We start from the raw sequence: 15,269 nt of genomic DNA on the forward strand, positions 1-15,269 counted from the left end.
GGGCTGCTGCCGCTGCTGCTGCTGGGCGCCGCGTGCCTGCTCCCGCCGGGCGCGCAGGTGAGGCGGCTGGCGCGCTGCCCCGCCACTTGCAGCTGTACCAAGGAGTCCATCATCTGCGTGGGCTCCTCCTGGGTGCCTAGGATCGTGCCGGGCGACATCAGCTCCCTGTGAGTGAGTGGGACCCCCTCCCGTCCCCGCCTCACCCCGCGCCAGCCGGAGAGTTGCCTCTGGCGCTGGGACGGCGCGACCCCGACCCCGCTTCTTCGCGTTTGGGTGGGGGCGCCCCGTGGGACGTGGGTGGAGTCTCGGGCGCCGCGGAGGGTGGAGGGAACCCGAGACCCAGAGCCTGGGAACCCAGACCGGCCCCCGTGGCAGTGTTTCTTAAAGTGCGGCCCGCGGGCCACCTGCATCAGACCCGCCTAGGGGGGAGCTCGTGCCACTGCAGATTCCCGGGCCTGCGCTGAATGAAGCAGGGTCTCGGGAGCGGATTCTCGGCTCCGGCTGAAGTCTGCATGTGGCGTCCCGGGTGATTCCGGGGTGCATTAAAGTTTGAGAGGATGGGGGGGAGGGGTCGCTGTGTAGGGGCAGGAATGTGCCCCTGAGCACGACTGGAGTGAGTGTAAACGAGAGGGATGAGGCCTCGCTGTCCCACCTCGCGTCTGGGCCGGTGGTTTACAGCGTGGCCTCCTCCCGACCTGTCCAGTGCAGGTCGGGAAGGACCCGAGCAAAGGCATGCGGCCTCAGGAAGTGGGGGCCGCCTCATGAGGCCTGGAAGAGGGGAGCACTGGGTTGGGCAGAGCCTAGGGCACCCAGGCCAGTGGCCAAGTGCAGGGAAGACTTCTTGCCCTGAGTTCACAAGGGCTTCTTGCCCCCTCTCCCCACCACACAGTATGTTGGCTGCTTTTTCAGCATTGGCAGGGAGGGCCCCACCTTATTTCTTCCCCTGCTAAGTGATGTTTCCAACCTGCCCCCCACCCCAGCTGCTCAAGCCCCACAACCAGCTCTCATAATGACGGTGGAAGGGGCTATTGGGCTGTATCTTTACAGCTGGCAAAGGTTTCCTGCTGAAAGGACTCCCTCCTTCCAGCCCAGGATGCTGCGGAGATGCCCGCTCAACCACAGAGGCGGGAATCCCAGGGGTGAAGTTCTTCATGTCCCTCCTACTCCACTCCCCTGCCTCCCACCCCAGGCAAGGTGCAGGGGTGGAGGGATTCCCCTTTGCATTTATAGAAACTCGGGAGGGTCTGGCTGGCAGGGACAGGGAGCCTTTTTGATTCCTGATGTTACTAAGTTGAGTGACATGGAGGATTCCAGAAATTAGAATTCCCCTTGTTAAATCCTTTAGAACGGCAGCTGCTTAATTGCTCCGCATGTTAACTGAAGTCATTTTGAAATGATGTATTGAGGTCCTGCTGTGTCCAGAAAGGATAGGGGACCTGGTGGCAAAAATAGTCAAGCTGCCTGCCCTCGCATTGACCATTATATCTGGCAGATGGCATTGCCTCCCACCACACATTCAAGTTCAGGTGACTCTCGAGTTTTCCCCCAAGGCTTTCACAGTGCATTTAATCAGAAGTGCTCTCAGTGTCTTTCAGAGATGTGCTCCCAAGGGGAATGCTTAATCCTACCCCGGAATTTCCCAGGCCAACATTAATGCTGTGTCTACACAAACAGAATCATGGGCAGAGGTGAAGTAATTATCCATTTTCAGCCAGGGCATCCCGTAGGTAAGAAAAGGAAGGGAGGGGATTGATTTAAACTTGCTGAGATAATGTCTGTGGAAGGAGCTAGACTGATGGTAAAGGCTTCTATTATTCAGACTAGTTTTCATATTGATCCAGTTCACCGGAAAATGGCTGGAGTCTTCTCCCCCTGAGAAGCCCCTGGTTGGCGATTTTAAGCCTCATTTCCGAATGGAGGAGTTTGAAATACAGGTGGGGGGTGTGGCTGGCTGCCCATCCTGCAATCACTTCTGAAAGAAACCCAGGCCTTGTTTTGCTTCTCTTTTGCCCACAGGAGCCTGGTAAACGGAACATTTTCGGAAATCAAGGACCGAATGTTTTCCCATCTGCCTTCCTTGCAGCTGCTGTGAGTATGGGAAGCTCTCTCTGAAAATGGGGCCCCTGGAGGTCTAGACCTGGGAGGAGCGATTTCTGCCTCTCTGGTGTCAGTCCTTCCTTATATACCCCCAGTAAGCTCCCAGGGGTCGCTTCCCCGGTGGTGTCCCCGCCTGGCCGAGTCTCAGGCTCTTTGCTCAGTGTCTCCTTCTTTTGGCCCATGTTTTCCTCAAGGACTTTATCATAGATTCCAACACCCATCTTCTGCAACGGGAGACATGATTACATTGAATGATGACCCGAATTTCACCTAAATGAAGCGTTTCCCAAACACCTCACCTTAAAAGGAAACCAACCTTTTAAACTCTTGCTGTTGCTCTAGAAATAGAAGTATTTTTGGTTGACTGAGAGTATATAAACTCTCAGGCAGCATACTATTGATTTATATGGAAAATGTTAGCTGATGATCCTATCAGCCCTACAAAGAGAGTATTTTTAGTTCCCCATTTGACAGATGAGAAAATTAAGGCTCTGAGGAGTTAAGGAACTTGTCCAAAATCCCAGCCGGATTCTAACCCGCTGTGTATCCAGCTGCTCTTGGCGAGAACTCATGTCAGGCCTGGTACCCCAGTCCAGTTATTGTCTGCTGGTGAAAAGAAATGTCCAAAAAGCAGTTTTCAAAAGCAAGTCAGTGATAGGCAAAGTCATGAGCACATAGCTTGTTCTGTTTCTTCTGTTTCTTAAGAGGATATTAAAATCAAGCAACATATTCCAGAAAAAATGTGAGGGAACAGACTATAGGAGATTACTTCCCATCCTAAATAAACTTAATGTGGACATTTTTGTTCTTGAAATATAATGAACCTACTTATGACCTTGTACTTAAAAGTACAAGACTTTTAAAAGCTGTCATTTCTTGGAAATTATAGTTCTATTAAAACATACTTTCCATATGCGGGAAATACAATTTTAGGCATTTCACTAAATAGACTTAAGTGCTGACTATATAGACTCTATTAAGTTTTACCAAATAGTCTTAAGTGGTGACTAATAGAAAACCATGTGCTGATAGGGTCTTCTGAAGATTTCTTAAACTTTTAAAAAATTATTTCTCATGCCAATGTGTAATATAGTAGAAAGGATATTTAGATGTTTTAATTTTAATATTTGTGGTCTCAGCTGTGTGACTTTAGTCAAGTCACTTCTCTGGGCACACATTTCTCTGAAAACAGAGTTGGATTAGGTTCTAGATCTCTGATTCCATGATGCCTTGGGCAAGGTAAAGCATTCATTGGCTGTTTAGTTGTACTGAGCATTCGAATGCTTTGAGAGAATTTACTGAGACCCACAGCCTCCGTGAGTTGGGTTGTACAGCTTCTGAGCCAATCTTGGGTGGCGAAGAGCCCCTTTTTGCCATGGATCAGAATGTAGCAAAGGAAACAGAAAGGGGCTTCACGATGTGATTCAAGGTATAAATCTCTGCATTGACATCTGTCCTGTACTTTTCAGATTGCTGAATTCTAACTCATTTACAGTCATCCGGGATGATGCTTTTGCTGGACTGTTTCATCTCGAATACCTGTAAGTTTTGTGCTTTGTCGATTTGCTGAGCGTTCCATGGCCTTCTGAGAAAGAACAGCATCTCTTAGAAAGCTTCGGGGTGGAGAAAATGGAGAACACCCCATTCTCTTTTCAGCCCTGACCTTTTATAGTTTACTTGTGTATAAACATGCTGGGACACGAGGAGGTTGGAGACAAAGCGGGTGAAAGCAAACAAAGAAGGAAAGATATTCACTCACTCTCTGCTGACATTTAATTTGGCATGGAGTAAGCACAATGGGAAATTGCATTGGATATTTTTACCTCTCATAACTAGGCACGGATTTGCTGATCAGCCAGAAATAAAGCTGTAGGATTCTGTGGGTTACTTATTTTTAAATAAAGTCTCCCTATATGGGGTTATAACTTCATGTTTTGAATTTGGCTATCCCGTTTTCCCCTATGCAGGATCTCCTGTGAGCTGCTGATGGAGTGTAATTGTATTTTCTCTTCTTTACACTTGATCTTAGCCAAAAGGCCGAGAAGCGATGTATTTTCTCTTCTTTAAAAGAAGAGGTTTTATTTTCTTTTCGGATGTGCAGGTTTCCCCCCTGGCAGTGAGCTTCGCCCTTGTTATGATTTTGTTTCCTGATTTCTTTTCTGATTTGCCTTTCCCCCTTTTCATGTCTTTTCCCCCCTTAAATGCTTTCATCCTTGTCTTTTGTAACTTTGTAAGAATATTAATCCTGCTATCAGATGGGATTTCCTTATTTAGCTTTCAGAGGAATTTTTAAAGCCTGGTCTCTGCTTTCTTATCTGAGGTTAACAGGTAGATGTTTGAATTCTAAATGCATCCTGGGTCTAAGAAAAGCCTGCTGATGTTATGTCCTTAGGAAAGATGTCTCTGAAGGAATTCTTTCTCAAGAAAACACATAATATGTATACTTTCATAACAGCCTGATGGCACACATACCATGGGAAGCGGGCTATGACTGAAGTGTTAAGCCTAACTAGGTTCTGTCAAAGCACATGAAAGGCCGATGGGGGTGGCATGTGTAAAACTATCGGTGTGCCCTTGTGAACAGTTCACCTTACTGCCAAGGTTATTGAGGGGGGAAGTTCACTTATCAGCCTGTACTGAATTCTTGTACTAAAGAGACCCCTTACTTAAAAAAATAAGACATCAAATAAATGTCAGTACAAGAATCAAGAACGATTTCACCAACTAATGGCATCGTGTTGCAAAGCCTCTCCCTTGGACCGTCTCATCAAAGACCCTCTCCTGTTTGATGTAATGGGATGCCATAAACTGAAATTTAGTTCTCTGTGGTCCTAGGGAATAGTCATAGTGCATTCGCTTTATGTATTTCCCGTGAAGACTTCAAAGCACAATCAGGGTTATTACTGCAAGGTTGTGTGTGCAGGGTTATTACTGCAAGGTCCTGTGTGCAAACCCTAAGCCATTAGCACAGAGCGCGAAGTTTGGCCCATGCTCAACTTCATTATATTTCCTATTTCCTAGTGGCTTAGAGATCCTGAGAGAATTCCTGCCTTGTTACCCATTTGTTCAGAGATTAGGCTGTATGGGACATGCTGAACTCGACTTTGCCAGAAGTTGAGCTTACTGGAATCCCACTCCCACCAGCAAAACATTAATATAGAGACAATGGGCTTCCCTCAAGAGACAATGATATTAACAAGAGTATTAATATCCATGGGCTGTGAACTGGTTTGAGGGGGGAGAATGTCTGGAAGCTTCCCAGCCTTGCAGAGATTTAAGAATTTCTTGCCTTTGAATTGGGCTTTCTTCTTTTCTTTCCTCCCAGGATGTGCCCCTCCCGCCCCCCCCCCCAATGTTGCCAAATCTGAATGTGAGGACCTCCATGCTGCTTCCGGAAGGAGTGCAGGACATACACTCGTACACACACATTCTCGTACACAACCCAGGCCCCCACTTGGAATCTGGTGTAACTGACCTAACCCTTCAGAGATGAACGCTTTAAATTCATGAGTGCTTTTAGACTGTCTTGGGGGCACCCGGGTAGCTCAGTCAGTTAAGCCTCTGACTTCGGCTCAGGTCATGATCTCTTGGTTCATGAGTTTGAGCCCTGCGTCCAGATCTGCTGATGGCCTAGAGCCTGCTTCAGATCCTGTGCCTCCCTCTCTCTGTGCCCCTCCCCTCCCCCCTCTCCCACTCACCCACTCTTTCTCATGCTAGAATAAATAAACATTAAAAATAATAAAAGTGAACGTACTCTATTTAAAATAAAGAATTTGTTTTGAATATCGTTGTCTAGAGATATTAAGTGGAGAAAATTGGGTGGAATGATACTGCTGTTCTTTTTAGGTTCATCGAAGGGAACAAGATCGAAACCATTTCAAGAAATGCCTTTCGTGGCCTCCGTGACCTGACTCACCTGTAAGTCCTGTGAAAAACATTGCAAGATGCGTTGCTCTTTCTTGACTGTTTTGTCTCTGTTGTAACACTCTCTCAAGGAAGTGAGGTCCCAGGCTGCCCAAAGTGTTTTATACTGTTGATCAGACAGGAGCCCACTGTGCTCACGCATGCACTCAGCTTAATTATCTTTCCCATTACCCTGAATTGCTGTTAGGGACCGCATGACAGCAGGTGAAGTGAGGAGCCACGAGGGCCCTATGTGCGTTGATGGAGAAGGTGGGAAGGACCCTGCCACCTGTAATACACCCGCTGTGTGCCTCCGTGCTTAGTGAGCCTCTCTTCGTTATCTTTGTGAATCTCCATTTTACAGATTTGGGAACTGAGGTTTCACTTGCCTCATTGAAGAGTGTTGACGTAGGATCAAATCTTGGATGAAATGGAATAGAGACATTTTTGTGGTTCCTCTAATTTGAATGCAAATAGCTTTTTCTTTTATGTTGGATTAATCTGCTGCTTAAGCTAAGCTCTGGCTTCTTTAATAGCTTTCTGGAGGAAAAAAATTAAACAAATTGATTTGAATTGCCATATCAGAATGAGGCAAGTACACATACTTGGCAAATTTAGAAAAATGGAAGAAATTTTGGCTGTGTTTATGAAAATGTAAAAATAGTCATTGTCTTGGTAGAACCATTTATTAGGCAGGAATCAAGTCCTGTGTGCATGGTAGATACTTTGTGATTGAGTACGATAACACGTCTCGTCTCTGTGATATAAAGAAAATTGGGAGAATAGGAGGATTTTGAAGGAGGGTGTTGGGGAGGGGCGATATTACCCTCAGCAGGTGCAACCCTGACTGATCCACATCGAAAAAGGTAATCATTTACATCAAGCCCTGATCCAGGCAAAGCTGTCGTCAACAGGCTCAGCGAGCACTTGATTCTGGAGTCCTTTTAAGCAGAAGCCCTGTCTGAGTTAGATAAAGCTCCTAAAGTGAGGAAATAAGGGAGGAGCTTGGGAGGTCCAAACATCCGGATCCGCACCACCGATCCTGGAGAGCATGTCAGCCTCGTGTTGCCATCATCGCCCCAGGTTTTCCTTCTTTCCATAAAAGCCTTGTTTCCTTGTCGTTGCTGTTGTTTTGTTTTGTTTTTAGATAGAACCCAGATACCAAATTCCCATATTCCTGTAGAGGTTAAGATCATGGATTTGGAGTCACATAGGCTTGGGTCCAAATCTCAAGGCCATCGTGTATTAACATTGCCTGGCCTTTGTGAACCACAGTCTCCTTACCCTGAAAGTGGAGGTGATTATACTGACCCCCCCCCAGGGTTGCTATAGATAGTGGGTTAATGCTCGTTTGCAAAGCACCCAGCTTATTAGCCGAGGTAAATGCTCAAGGTGTAGTTGGTGCTGCATCATTGTCATCGTCAACAGCAACAGCATGGCCTCCTTCTACTCATTAAGAAGTCCCGATTTTCTCCATGGACTGCTGAGTAGTCTTTGCAGTTTGAGTGGCCAGACAGGGTCTGCTAAGAAGACAGCTGTCCATGTCTGGAGAGGAACAACTGTGGCCAGATCAATTTGCTTCCCAGAAGTCAGGAATGAGATGCTTTGTTTTTGAGCAGAAGCTCTGGGAAGATCATGAATTAATGCAAAAAACCATGTGACTGTCTGAGTTAGCCCAGATATCAGCTTTCATTTGACCAATGGACTATGGGTCCTTGGTCAGAAAACAGGTGTGAACATTAAGTAATTGTGCGTGTAGATTTGCATATCTTTGCACATGTTTGCTCAGGGAGGCATGGACTTCTATATGGGTAGATATGTGTACATACTGCCTGTGTGTATCACTGTGTGCGCACTTGTTATTTGTGCACACAGCCCTATGTGTATATAAGGTGTGCATATGCATTAAGAGGCACCTTCTATTCAGTGTGACGGGTGTGACAAAGAACCCATTGCTTGGGCCCAGCGTGCTTCTGCTGCGTCAGACACCTGTCCCAGTAAGTAGTACTGTTCTACAGTCGAGCCCATGGAGACTGAGCTCCCCAGCTCTCCAACCTCATTTCCTTAAATGTCCTCAGAACACTGATCTCTCCATGGACCCATTGCACACCCAACTCATCCCATTACTGGGCTTTCCTCCCATCCTGTCCCTTGCCTAGGATGTTGTATTTTCTACCTTAAATCTCCTGTAATCTTCTCTTCCTTCAAAGTCCAGATTAAGTTCTCTCTCTCCCATGGAACCATTCTTGATCTCTCGTCTGTACCCTCCCTCTTGGCTACACACACCCAACGCTTTACAGTAGTCCTGGCTGTACTGGTTGGTACCGTTTCACGATGTCAGTTCTGTTTCCCCAACTGCATCAAAAGCTCCCTGAAGACAGCGCCCGCTCAGATCTTTCATTAGCTCTGCTGCTCACCCAGCATCTAGCACAGGGCTGAAAGCTAGCACCACATTCCTTCTGATTCCCCGGTGATCCATAGTTCCTTAACTGAGCTGGATTTCCCATATGTACTCAGCTTCTGGGCAAGTTGGGTGACTTGTAAAACTGACTCCATAGGTTGGAGATATGCGCAGGAATTAAAGCATTTAATACATTGTTGCAAGAATGGACCAATCCTCCCACCTGCCCCCAGTTTTTGTCAACTTCTGAGCAAAGAGATTTGCACACTGCGTCTCCAGTGCTCACGCCTATGCTCAGGGAAGTCACTAGATGGAATTTGCTTGTTTAAGTATCTGGTTTGTATCTTTTTAGGAGTCTTTTCAGCACCTATAGACTCACATTTGTATTCTCAAGAAACGTAGATCAGGTTTCAAAGCGTGAAGCGGCAGTACCAATCTGTAACTAAGATCTAGGACATTTATTTTCCAGCAGTCCTGCAAAGCCCAAGGGACAGGTTGCTGTTAAGTAGTTTCAGAAATGAAGTAAGTGCCATAAATTTGTAGGCTGAATGAAATGGAAACAGAGATGTTATGCACTTAGTGTGAGTGGAGCCAGAAATTGAGCTGTGTTGTGCTGAAGAGGTTTAGAGCTCTGTTTTAAAGCATCTAAATAATTTGGCTTTCTGAAATTGAATGCTTGGAAAGGTTGCTCAACACTCTACAGTTTTAGACTTTGACCATTCCATATATTCTTATCACTTTGGTCCAATACATTTCAATTAGCTAAAAATGTTTAGCTAAATAATTAACCTTTAATTAGCTAAAAGACTTTTGGGGGCTCTCCAGAAAAAGTGACCATCAGCCAGTAAAAAAGCAAAACAAGCATCTTTTTTAATTTCAGAAAGCTACTGCTCAATGACGTTCAGCCTGATTACATATTCAGCCTGTTTTGCAACATCTTTAAAAATGTACCCATAAGTCATTTAGGAAAGAAAGGTAAAATAATACACGAGATTGTATCTCAATCCATTTGTGGTTACGTAGGTGGGAAGGGGCATAATTCTGAAATGTTCAAGTTTTCCCATATTCTCGTGGCATAGTGCAACACGAATGTTGGGTTGAAAATGGGCACAAAGCTTTCTCTGCGAGCCGGTGGGTCACTATGATGCTACATAAGGCTATTTTCATACATATATTTTAAAGAAGTTGGTGCTGAATCGCCTATTTGTTTATTATTTATATGCCTTGCTGTTTGGACTCATGTGTATAAAAGAAAACAAAAGCAGGCATCAGTTTCTTGGCTGGCTCACATCAGAGCACAATGCCGTGGGGAGACACGCAGCCTCGAGGTACATCTTTCAACACCCAGCATCTTTCTACCTCAACAGCCCAGCACCATGGACCTTCATCTTCACCAGGAAGATGACAGGGCCCTACATGAACCTGAGTCATCAGAAAAAGTGTCGATGGTATTCGTTCTTCCTGGAGATGGGGAACCGACTAGGACATTTTAGATCTTCAAAACTAAGAGCAATGCGAAATGCTCTCTGGTCAACCTGCCTTAATGAGGAAATGAAATTGATCACAATCCGTTGTTTCCTAAATACTGCAGTTCATTGAAATTTTATATTATCGTGGGGTTAGAGCTGAGAGTCTTTAGGTAAAAGAGTATTTACTGAATCCTTTCTCAGAGCCACAAGTAATCAAATTTGCTTAGATGGACTGCAGGGAAACTTCTTGGACAAGACTGTACATCTTTTCTCTGATCATTCTCATGTAAGGGCTTCATTTATTCACTCGATAAAGACTTACTGAGTACCTACTATGTGCCAGGCACTGGCTAGATGCCAGCGATACAGATGTGGACAGACACAGTCTCTGCCCTTGTGGTGCTTATGTCTGGGGAGAATGCACAGCCAATAAACAGATAATTAAAATATGTGATATGCCAAGTGATGGGCATGCAGTGAAGACCAGCAGAACAGGGAAAGGAGATGGTAGAGGTCAGGGAAGTGGTTATCTGTGAGGACAGACCTCAAAGAGATGACGGAGTGGGCTCTGCAGTTACCTGCAGGAAGAAGGTTCAGGTGGATGAATCCCAAGTTCAGGGGCCTCAGGGTGGGGGCGTGCCTTGCCCATTTGAGGGATAGCAAGGGGACCAGTGTGGGTGTTCTGAGTAGTCATAAGTTCAACCTCATTGTTAAGTGGGAGTGGGAGTAATTGGACAATAGAGGGTCTTGCACGCCATCAAAGGGACTTTGGCTTTCATTCTGAGAAATATAAGATGCCATCCAGCGTTTAACAAATGTACATAAAGAGCTTTACAAGGGCTTCTTTTAAAAACAAAGCAAAAAGTACATTGTACTCCAGCATCTCTTGGGCTTTGTGTCACAAGACTCATTTCTTTATCTCAGTATCAATGAGCAAAGCCAGAAATCGAGCCATGTTGTGCTGAAGAGGTTTAGAGCTCTGCTTTAAAGCATTAGCCTTTTTTAAGGGGCTTTGGAATGACAGGGCGTGAGGATAATAACCACATTAACATATGACTTTCCTGTTCTAGTTCTTTGGCCAATAACCACATAAAAGCACTCCCAAGGGATGTCTTCAGTGATTTAGACTCTCTGATTGAACTGTAAGTAAGAAAAATGCTTGTCATTGTGCCCAAGTGAATCGTGTCTTTAATGCCATGCCCCCTCTCCCCCTCACTGCATTTCTTTTATGTTGTAGTCAGAAATTGGTGACAAGGGCTCTTGGGTGGCACAGTCAGTAGAGCATCTGACTCTTGATAGAGGCTCAGGTCCTGCTTTTGGTCTTGAACTAGAGCCCCTGAACTGAATGTTGAGTCTGCTTGGGATTCTCTCTTCCTCTGTCCCTCTGCCCCTCCCCCATGCTCTCTCTCTTAAAATAAATAAATAAACATTAAAAAAGAAATCAGTGACAGAGTGTGCATGGTGGGAAACAGCATACAGTTGGTATTGTGTTAGGTCTTGCCATGTTGGAATACATTTAGTAGGGTTAGGTCAATGGCAAATTAAGCTTGCCAGTGTGAGGTGTCCTTTGTCAAGGTAGCGCACCCCTCTGCTTTATCTTCTAGTGTTTGTCACTTCTTACTGGACCTTGTTCAACAAGATCTTAACATTTCAATTGTGTTCTTGAAAGCTGTCTTCCTATAATATCCTGACTTTGTTAGAATCCGCATCTGGTGGGGGGAGGTGTTCTTCTGTCTACCCTCCCCGATTTCCAGCATGGCCTGGTGAGAGTTTCTGGAGAGTTCGGAGAAGTAGTGACATGTCATCTCTGAGAGCTCTCTGGGGTTACAGTTAAAATCATGAGCACTGAAGATCATTAAGGAAAGTCTTGTACACAATATGTACAAGAAATAGGATGCATTAAATACAACATTTTAAAAAAATTTCTCTTTTTGGGGGACGTGAAATTGATCAGGATGTTAAATCATCGTATTACTGCTGAAACATTTCAGGCACGTCCATTTTTCCAGATATGTCTGTGTTTTGTTTTGTTTTTTAGAGATTTGAGGGGCAATAAATTTGAATGTGACTGCAAAGCCAAGTGGTTGTATCTGTGGTTGAAGATGACAAATTCCACGGTGTCTGATGTGCTGTGCATCGGTCCCCCGGAGTATCAGGAAAAGACGCTAAACGATGTGCCGAGCTTTGACTACAAATGCACGACCACAGGTATTCACCCCCGCTATCCTGGAAAACTCTTACTGTGAATAATCCTTTTGTGTTTCTTTTCCGTCCGTCCACAGGGACTGGAGAAAAGTGGGTGTGAAGGTTTTCTATCCAAATTATTGGTGACATTAACGCATTCTAAAAGAAATCAATTGAGGTGGTCAGGAAAACATCTCAACAGTTGGGAAGGACTTTTTGTTAACTGCCCTGGCTTGACTTGTGATTCTTTACAAAATTCAAATTTCTCTGAAGGTTGTTTTTTGTTTTTTGTTTTTGTTTTTGTTTTTATTTTTTTGTTTTTTTTAAGGGCCAAAGTATAAACTGGCAGGTGGGGCATAAGAACATTGCAAATGAGGCTTCATGGAGAGTCAGTGCAGAGAGGCCCACATTCCTGCGTCTGGATCCGCTATTATCACTGTTACTGAACATACAGCTAATAAATACGAGACTTTTGTAGTTTCCCGTAAAAAAGAGATACCGTGCTGTATTATAACCAATGGCAAAATAGAAATAGAAATGTACAAGTAGTTATCTGAAGAAAAAACTCGCATTCAGGAAAAATGTAAAGGAAGTTTGATTTTGCATTTTTCCAGGGCCTGCCTCAAGGTTTCCATTTACACATTTTACAGGTTATGAGATAAAATTAAAATACTCACTGCCTCCAGTGTCACATCTTGTTGACAGCAGGTGAGTGTCTCCGTATGAAAGGCATAGGTAGCTACAGCTTCTAAAGCCAGATTTTAAAGGAAAACGGATCAATCCACAGTATGAAGCCTGCTTACCAAACTTATAAAAATAAACATTTAGGCTGAGAGTTGATATCTACAAAGCCTCAAGGCATGTCAGTGGGAACAGCAGGAATGAGAACTCAGAAAATAGTTACAGAAACTCAAAGGCGAAAAAACCTCCCAGGAACAAAATGTGACATTTAGGCCAGCCTGACTGCCGCCCTCCAAACAAATAAACAAACAAGAACTCATAAAGTAGAAACTGTTTCCAGATATTTTTGTAAATAAGGAACTTGACAAGTTCACTCTTTTTTGAAGGAAACCTCAAGTCCTGTGGGATGCCCTTGTCTTCCATCATCAGACAGGAACCTATTCAGCTGTGTAATTGGCAGGTGCCCTTTGCCAGCTGAGGCCACTAGCAGGTTATTTATTATATCGTAGAGCAGTGCAATAAATCAGAGGTCATAGTCAATGACATCTGCACCAAGAGGTGGCATTCAAGACCATTTGGTGTGAAATGCCAAACTATAGCTCACTGGGGCTCCTTTTAGCCTCTTTTCCAGTTTCCCTGGAGAGTTCTCTGTACCCAGGGGGGAAGGGAGCAGCTTTCTCATTGTTCCCTTCACACCTGTTGGAGAACTCTGCCGGTCTCTGGGAGCAATGACACTGGTCTCTGGGAGCAATGACATGGGCTACCGAGGGTCTGGGAATAGGGAATAATTTATATGAGAAAACCTGATTTGTGACCTTAGAGCCCTGGGGACAGTTATGGAAATGATCTGTGTTCATAGGAATAGAGGGGCTTGGAACCAAGGTAGCCAGGTCGGGGAACCGGCCCTAAACCCAGAACCCCCGATATGACATGAGCCCCCTAACACATTTTAGGGCATCCTCGCTCATAGATATACATTGGTCTTTGCTAAAAAGCTTCCTAAACTTCAGGTAGTCAGCATCCTCCCTGCTAACAGGGAAGTGATGATTCTCTCTTTGCTACTATTTCATCCTTTGAAGACTCAGGAACAAATTAGCTTTTGCTCATCGTTTTCTCTGTCAAGAAAAAATGGCGGAACCAGGTTGTGTCCTTAGAGTCCCTGCCTTGTGAGAACTCAGTCAGTATACGCTGAGGTTTTTTTGGTTCCTATCTTCTGCTCGTATCAAGGCTCATCCTTTGGTGCTTTAATAAAGGCTGGGAAGGAACTGTGCAAGGAAGGAAGGCAGATGGAAAACCGAGTCCGAGACAGGACCATTACCGCGTCCTCCCTGAATTTTAGGAAGAAACACAGTGTCTGAGGGCATTGTTTTTCTCTTAGCTCAGATTTTCATGAAAAGAGTAAATTCTTCAGGTAGAGGAAGGAGAGAAAGGTGCTGTTCTGACCCAGAGAGGGGAAGATCCTGTCACCACTGTGTTCCGTCGGCACCTGGGTGTAATTACCACAGCAGAACCTCCGCCGGACTGTTTCAGCTTCTAGATTAATCATAGTCCTTCCCTAACCCTCCGCTTCAAGTCTATTTTTAACCACCTCAAAAATCCCTGTTACCTACTCATGATTCCCCCTGTTAGGTGGATAATTCACTAAATTCCTCAGAGGGAGTGAATTTTGCATCCTAATTGTCCTGTTAGCTTCCCTATTTCTGGGCTGATGAAAAGCAAAGAGAAATAATGCATTAACGTGCAGTTTCTCTCCCAATAGGATCAGCATCATGTATAATTTATTTTCTGCAAGGCCTATAAATAGCTATGTAAAAATCTGTTGATTCCAGTGGGAGCAAGGCCTAAATTGTGAGAATCCCACTGACATCATGAACTCAATCCAATGTGAATGGAAGTGGCAGCGCATTTTGCAGAAAATGCCATTAAGACTTTAACACTAGCAAATTGATGTCATATCAATTTGTGTATTGTTGGAGAGCTTTGCCCAACGGATGTGCTTTTGCCGTTCATGAAAGATGAATTAAAACGGGGATGTGAGAAGATCTTTAAATTCCTCGAGCCTCCCCCACCCCAACACACAGTCATCAATCATTTGCTTTCAGACATTTCTTCCTTTTTCTTCCTCCTTCTCTTCCGCCTCCTCCTCCTTTTTGCTGGGGGAGTGCATAGGTAAGGGGGAGAAGGACGCTCCTATTAAGAATTAGATTTATAATTGAAATGACTTAACAGTCTGTGTTGTGCCGGATAGTCAGCGTATAGAAAATATTATGAAACCAATGTTTTGGGAAAACAAATGAAAATAGAACCGTGAAAAGCTAGATTTGTAAAATGCTGTCTAATTTTGGCAGCTCTCTTTCTCTCTGGGATTCTTTTAATAAAAAACTGAAACTTTCGGGTCTGCCCTTTACACAGCCTGCCTTTTTCAGCGAATGCTCGTGTTTCTGAGACTTGGGAGTACGGGTGGCAGGTGCGGATTATGGGCAGGGTAGGAGGGTTCGAAGCCTCCAGGGCTTGCGTTAGCAGAAGGCGGCCGA

At 44.8% G+C, this 15,269-nt stretch overlaps 1 protein-coding gene across 1 annotated transcript in view; it reads left to right on the forward strand.

The window, feature by feature from the left end:
- Nucleotides 1-15,269, forward strand: part of LGI2 (leucine rich repeat LGI family member 2) — a 30,248-nt gene that overhangs the window by 2,145 nt on the left and 12,834 nt on the right. The window contains exons 4-9 of the mRNA XM_029952267.1: nucleotides 1-167; nucleotides 2,017-2,088; nucleotides 3,567-3,638; nucleotides 5,944-6,015; nucleotides 10,941-11,012; nucleotides 11,909-12,078. Coding sequence (XP_029808127.1) covers nucleotides 1-167; nucleotides 2,017-2,088; nucleotides 3,567-3,638; nucleotides 5,944-6,015; nucleotides 10,941-11,012; nucleotides 11,909-12,078 — 625 coding nt within the window. The remainder of the gene's footprint in view (nucleotides 168-2,016; nucleotides 2,089-3,566; nucleotides 3,639-5,943; nucleotides 6,016-10,940; nucleotides 11,013-11,908; nucleotides 12,079-15,269) is intronic.

This window comes from Suricata suricatta, chromosome 1, assembly GCF_006229205.1.
Source record: "Suricata suricatta isolate VVHF042 chromosome 1, meerkat_22Aug2017_6uvM2_HiC, whole genome shotgun sequence".
In the NCBI taxonomy this organism is placed as follows: domain Eukaryota; kingdom Metazoa; phylum Chordata; class Mammalia; order Carnivora; family Herpestidae; genus Suricata; species Suricata suricatta.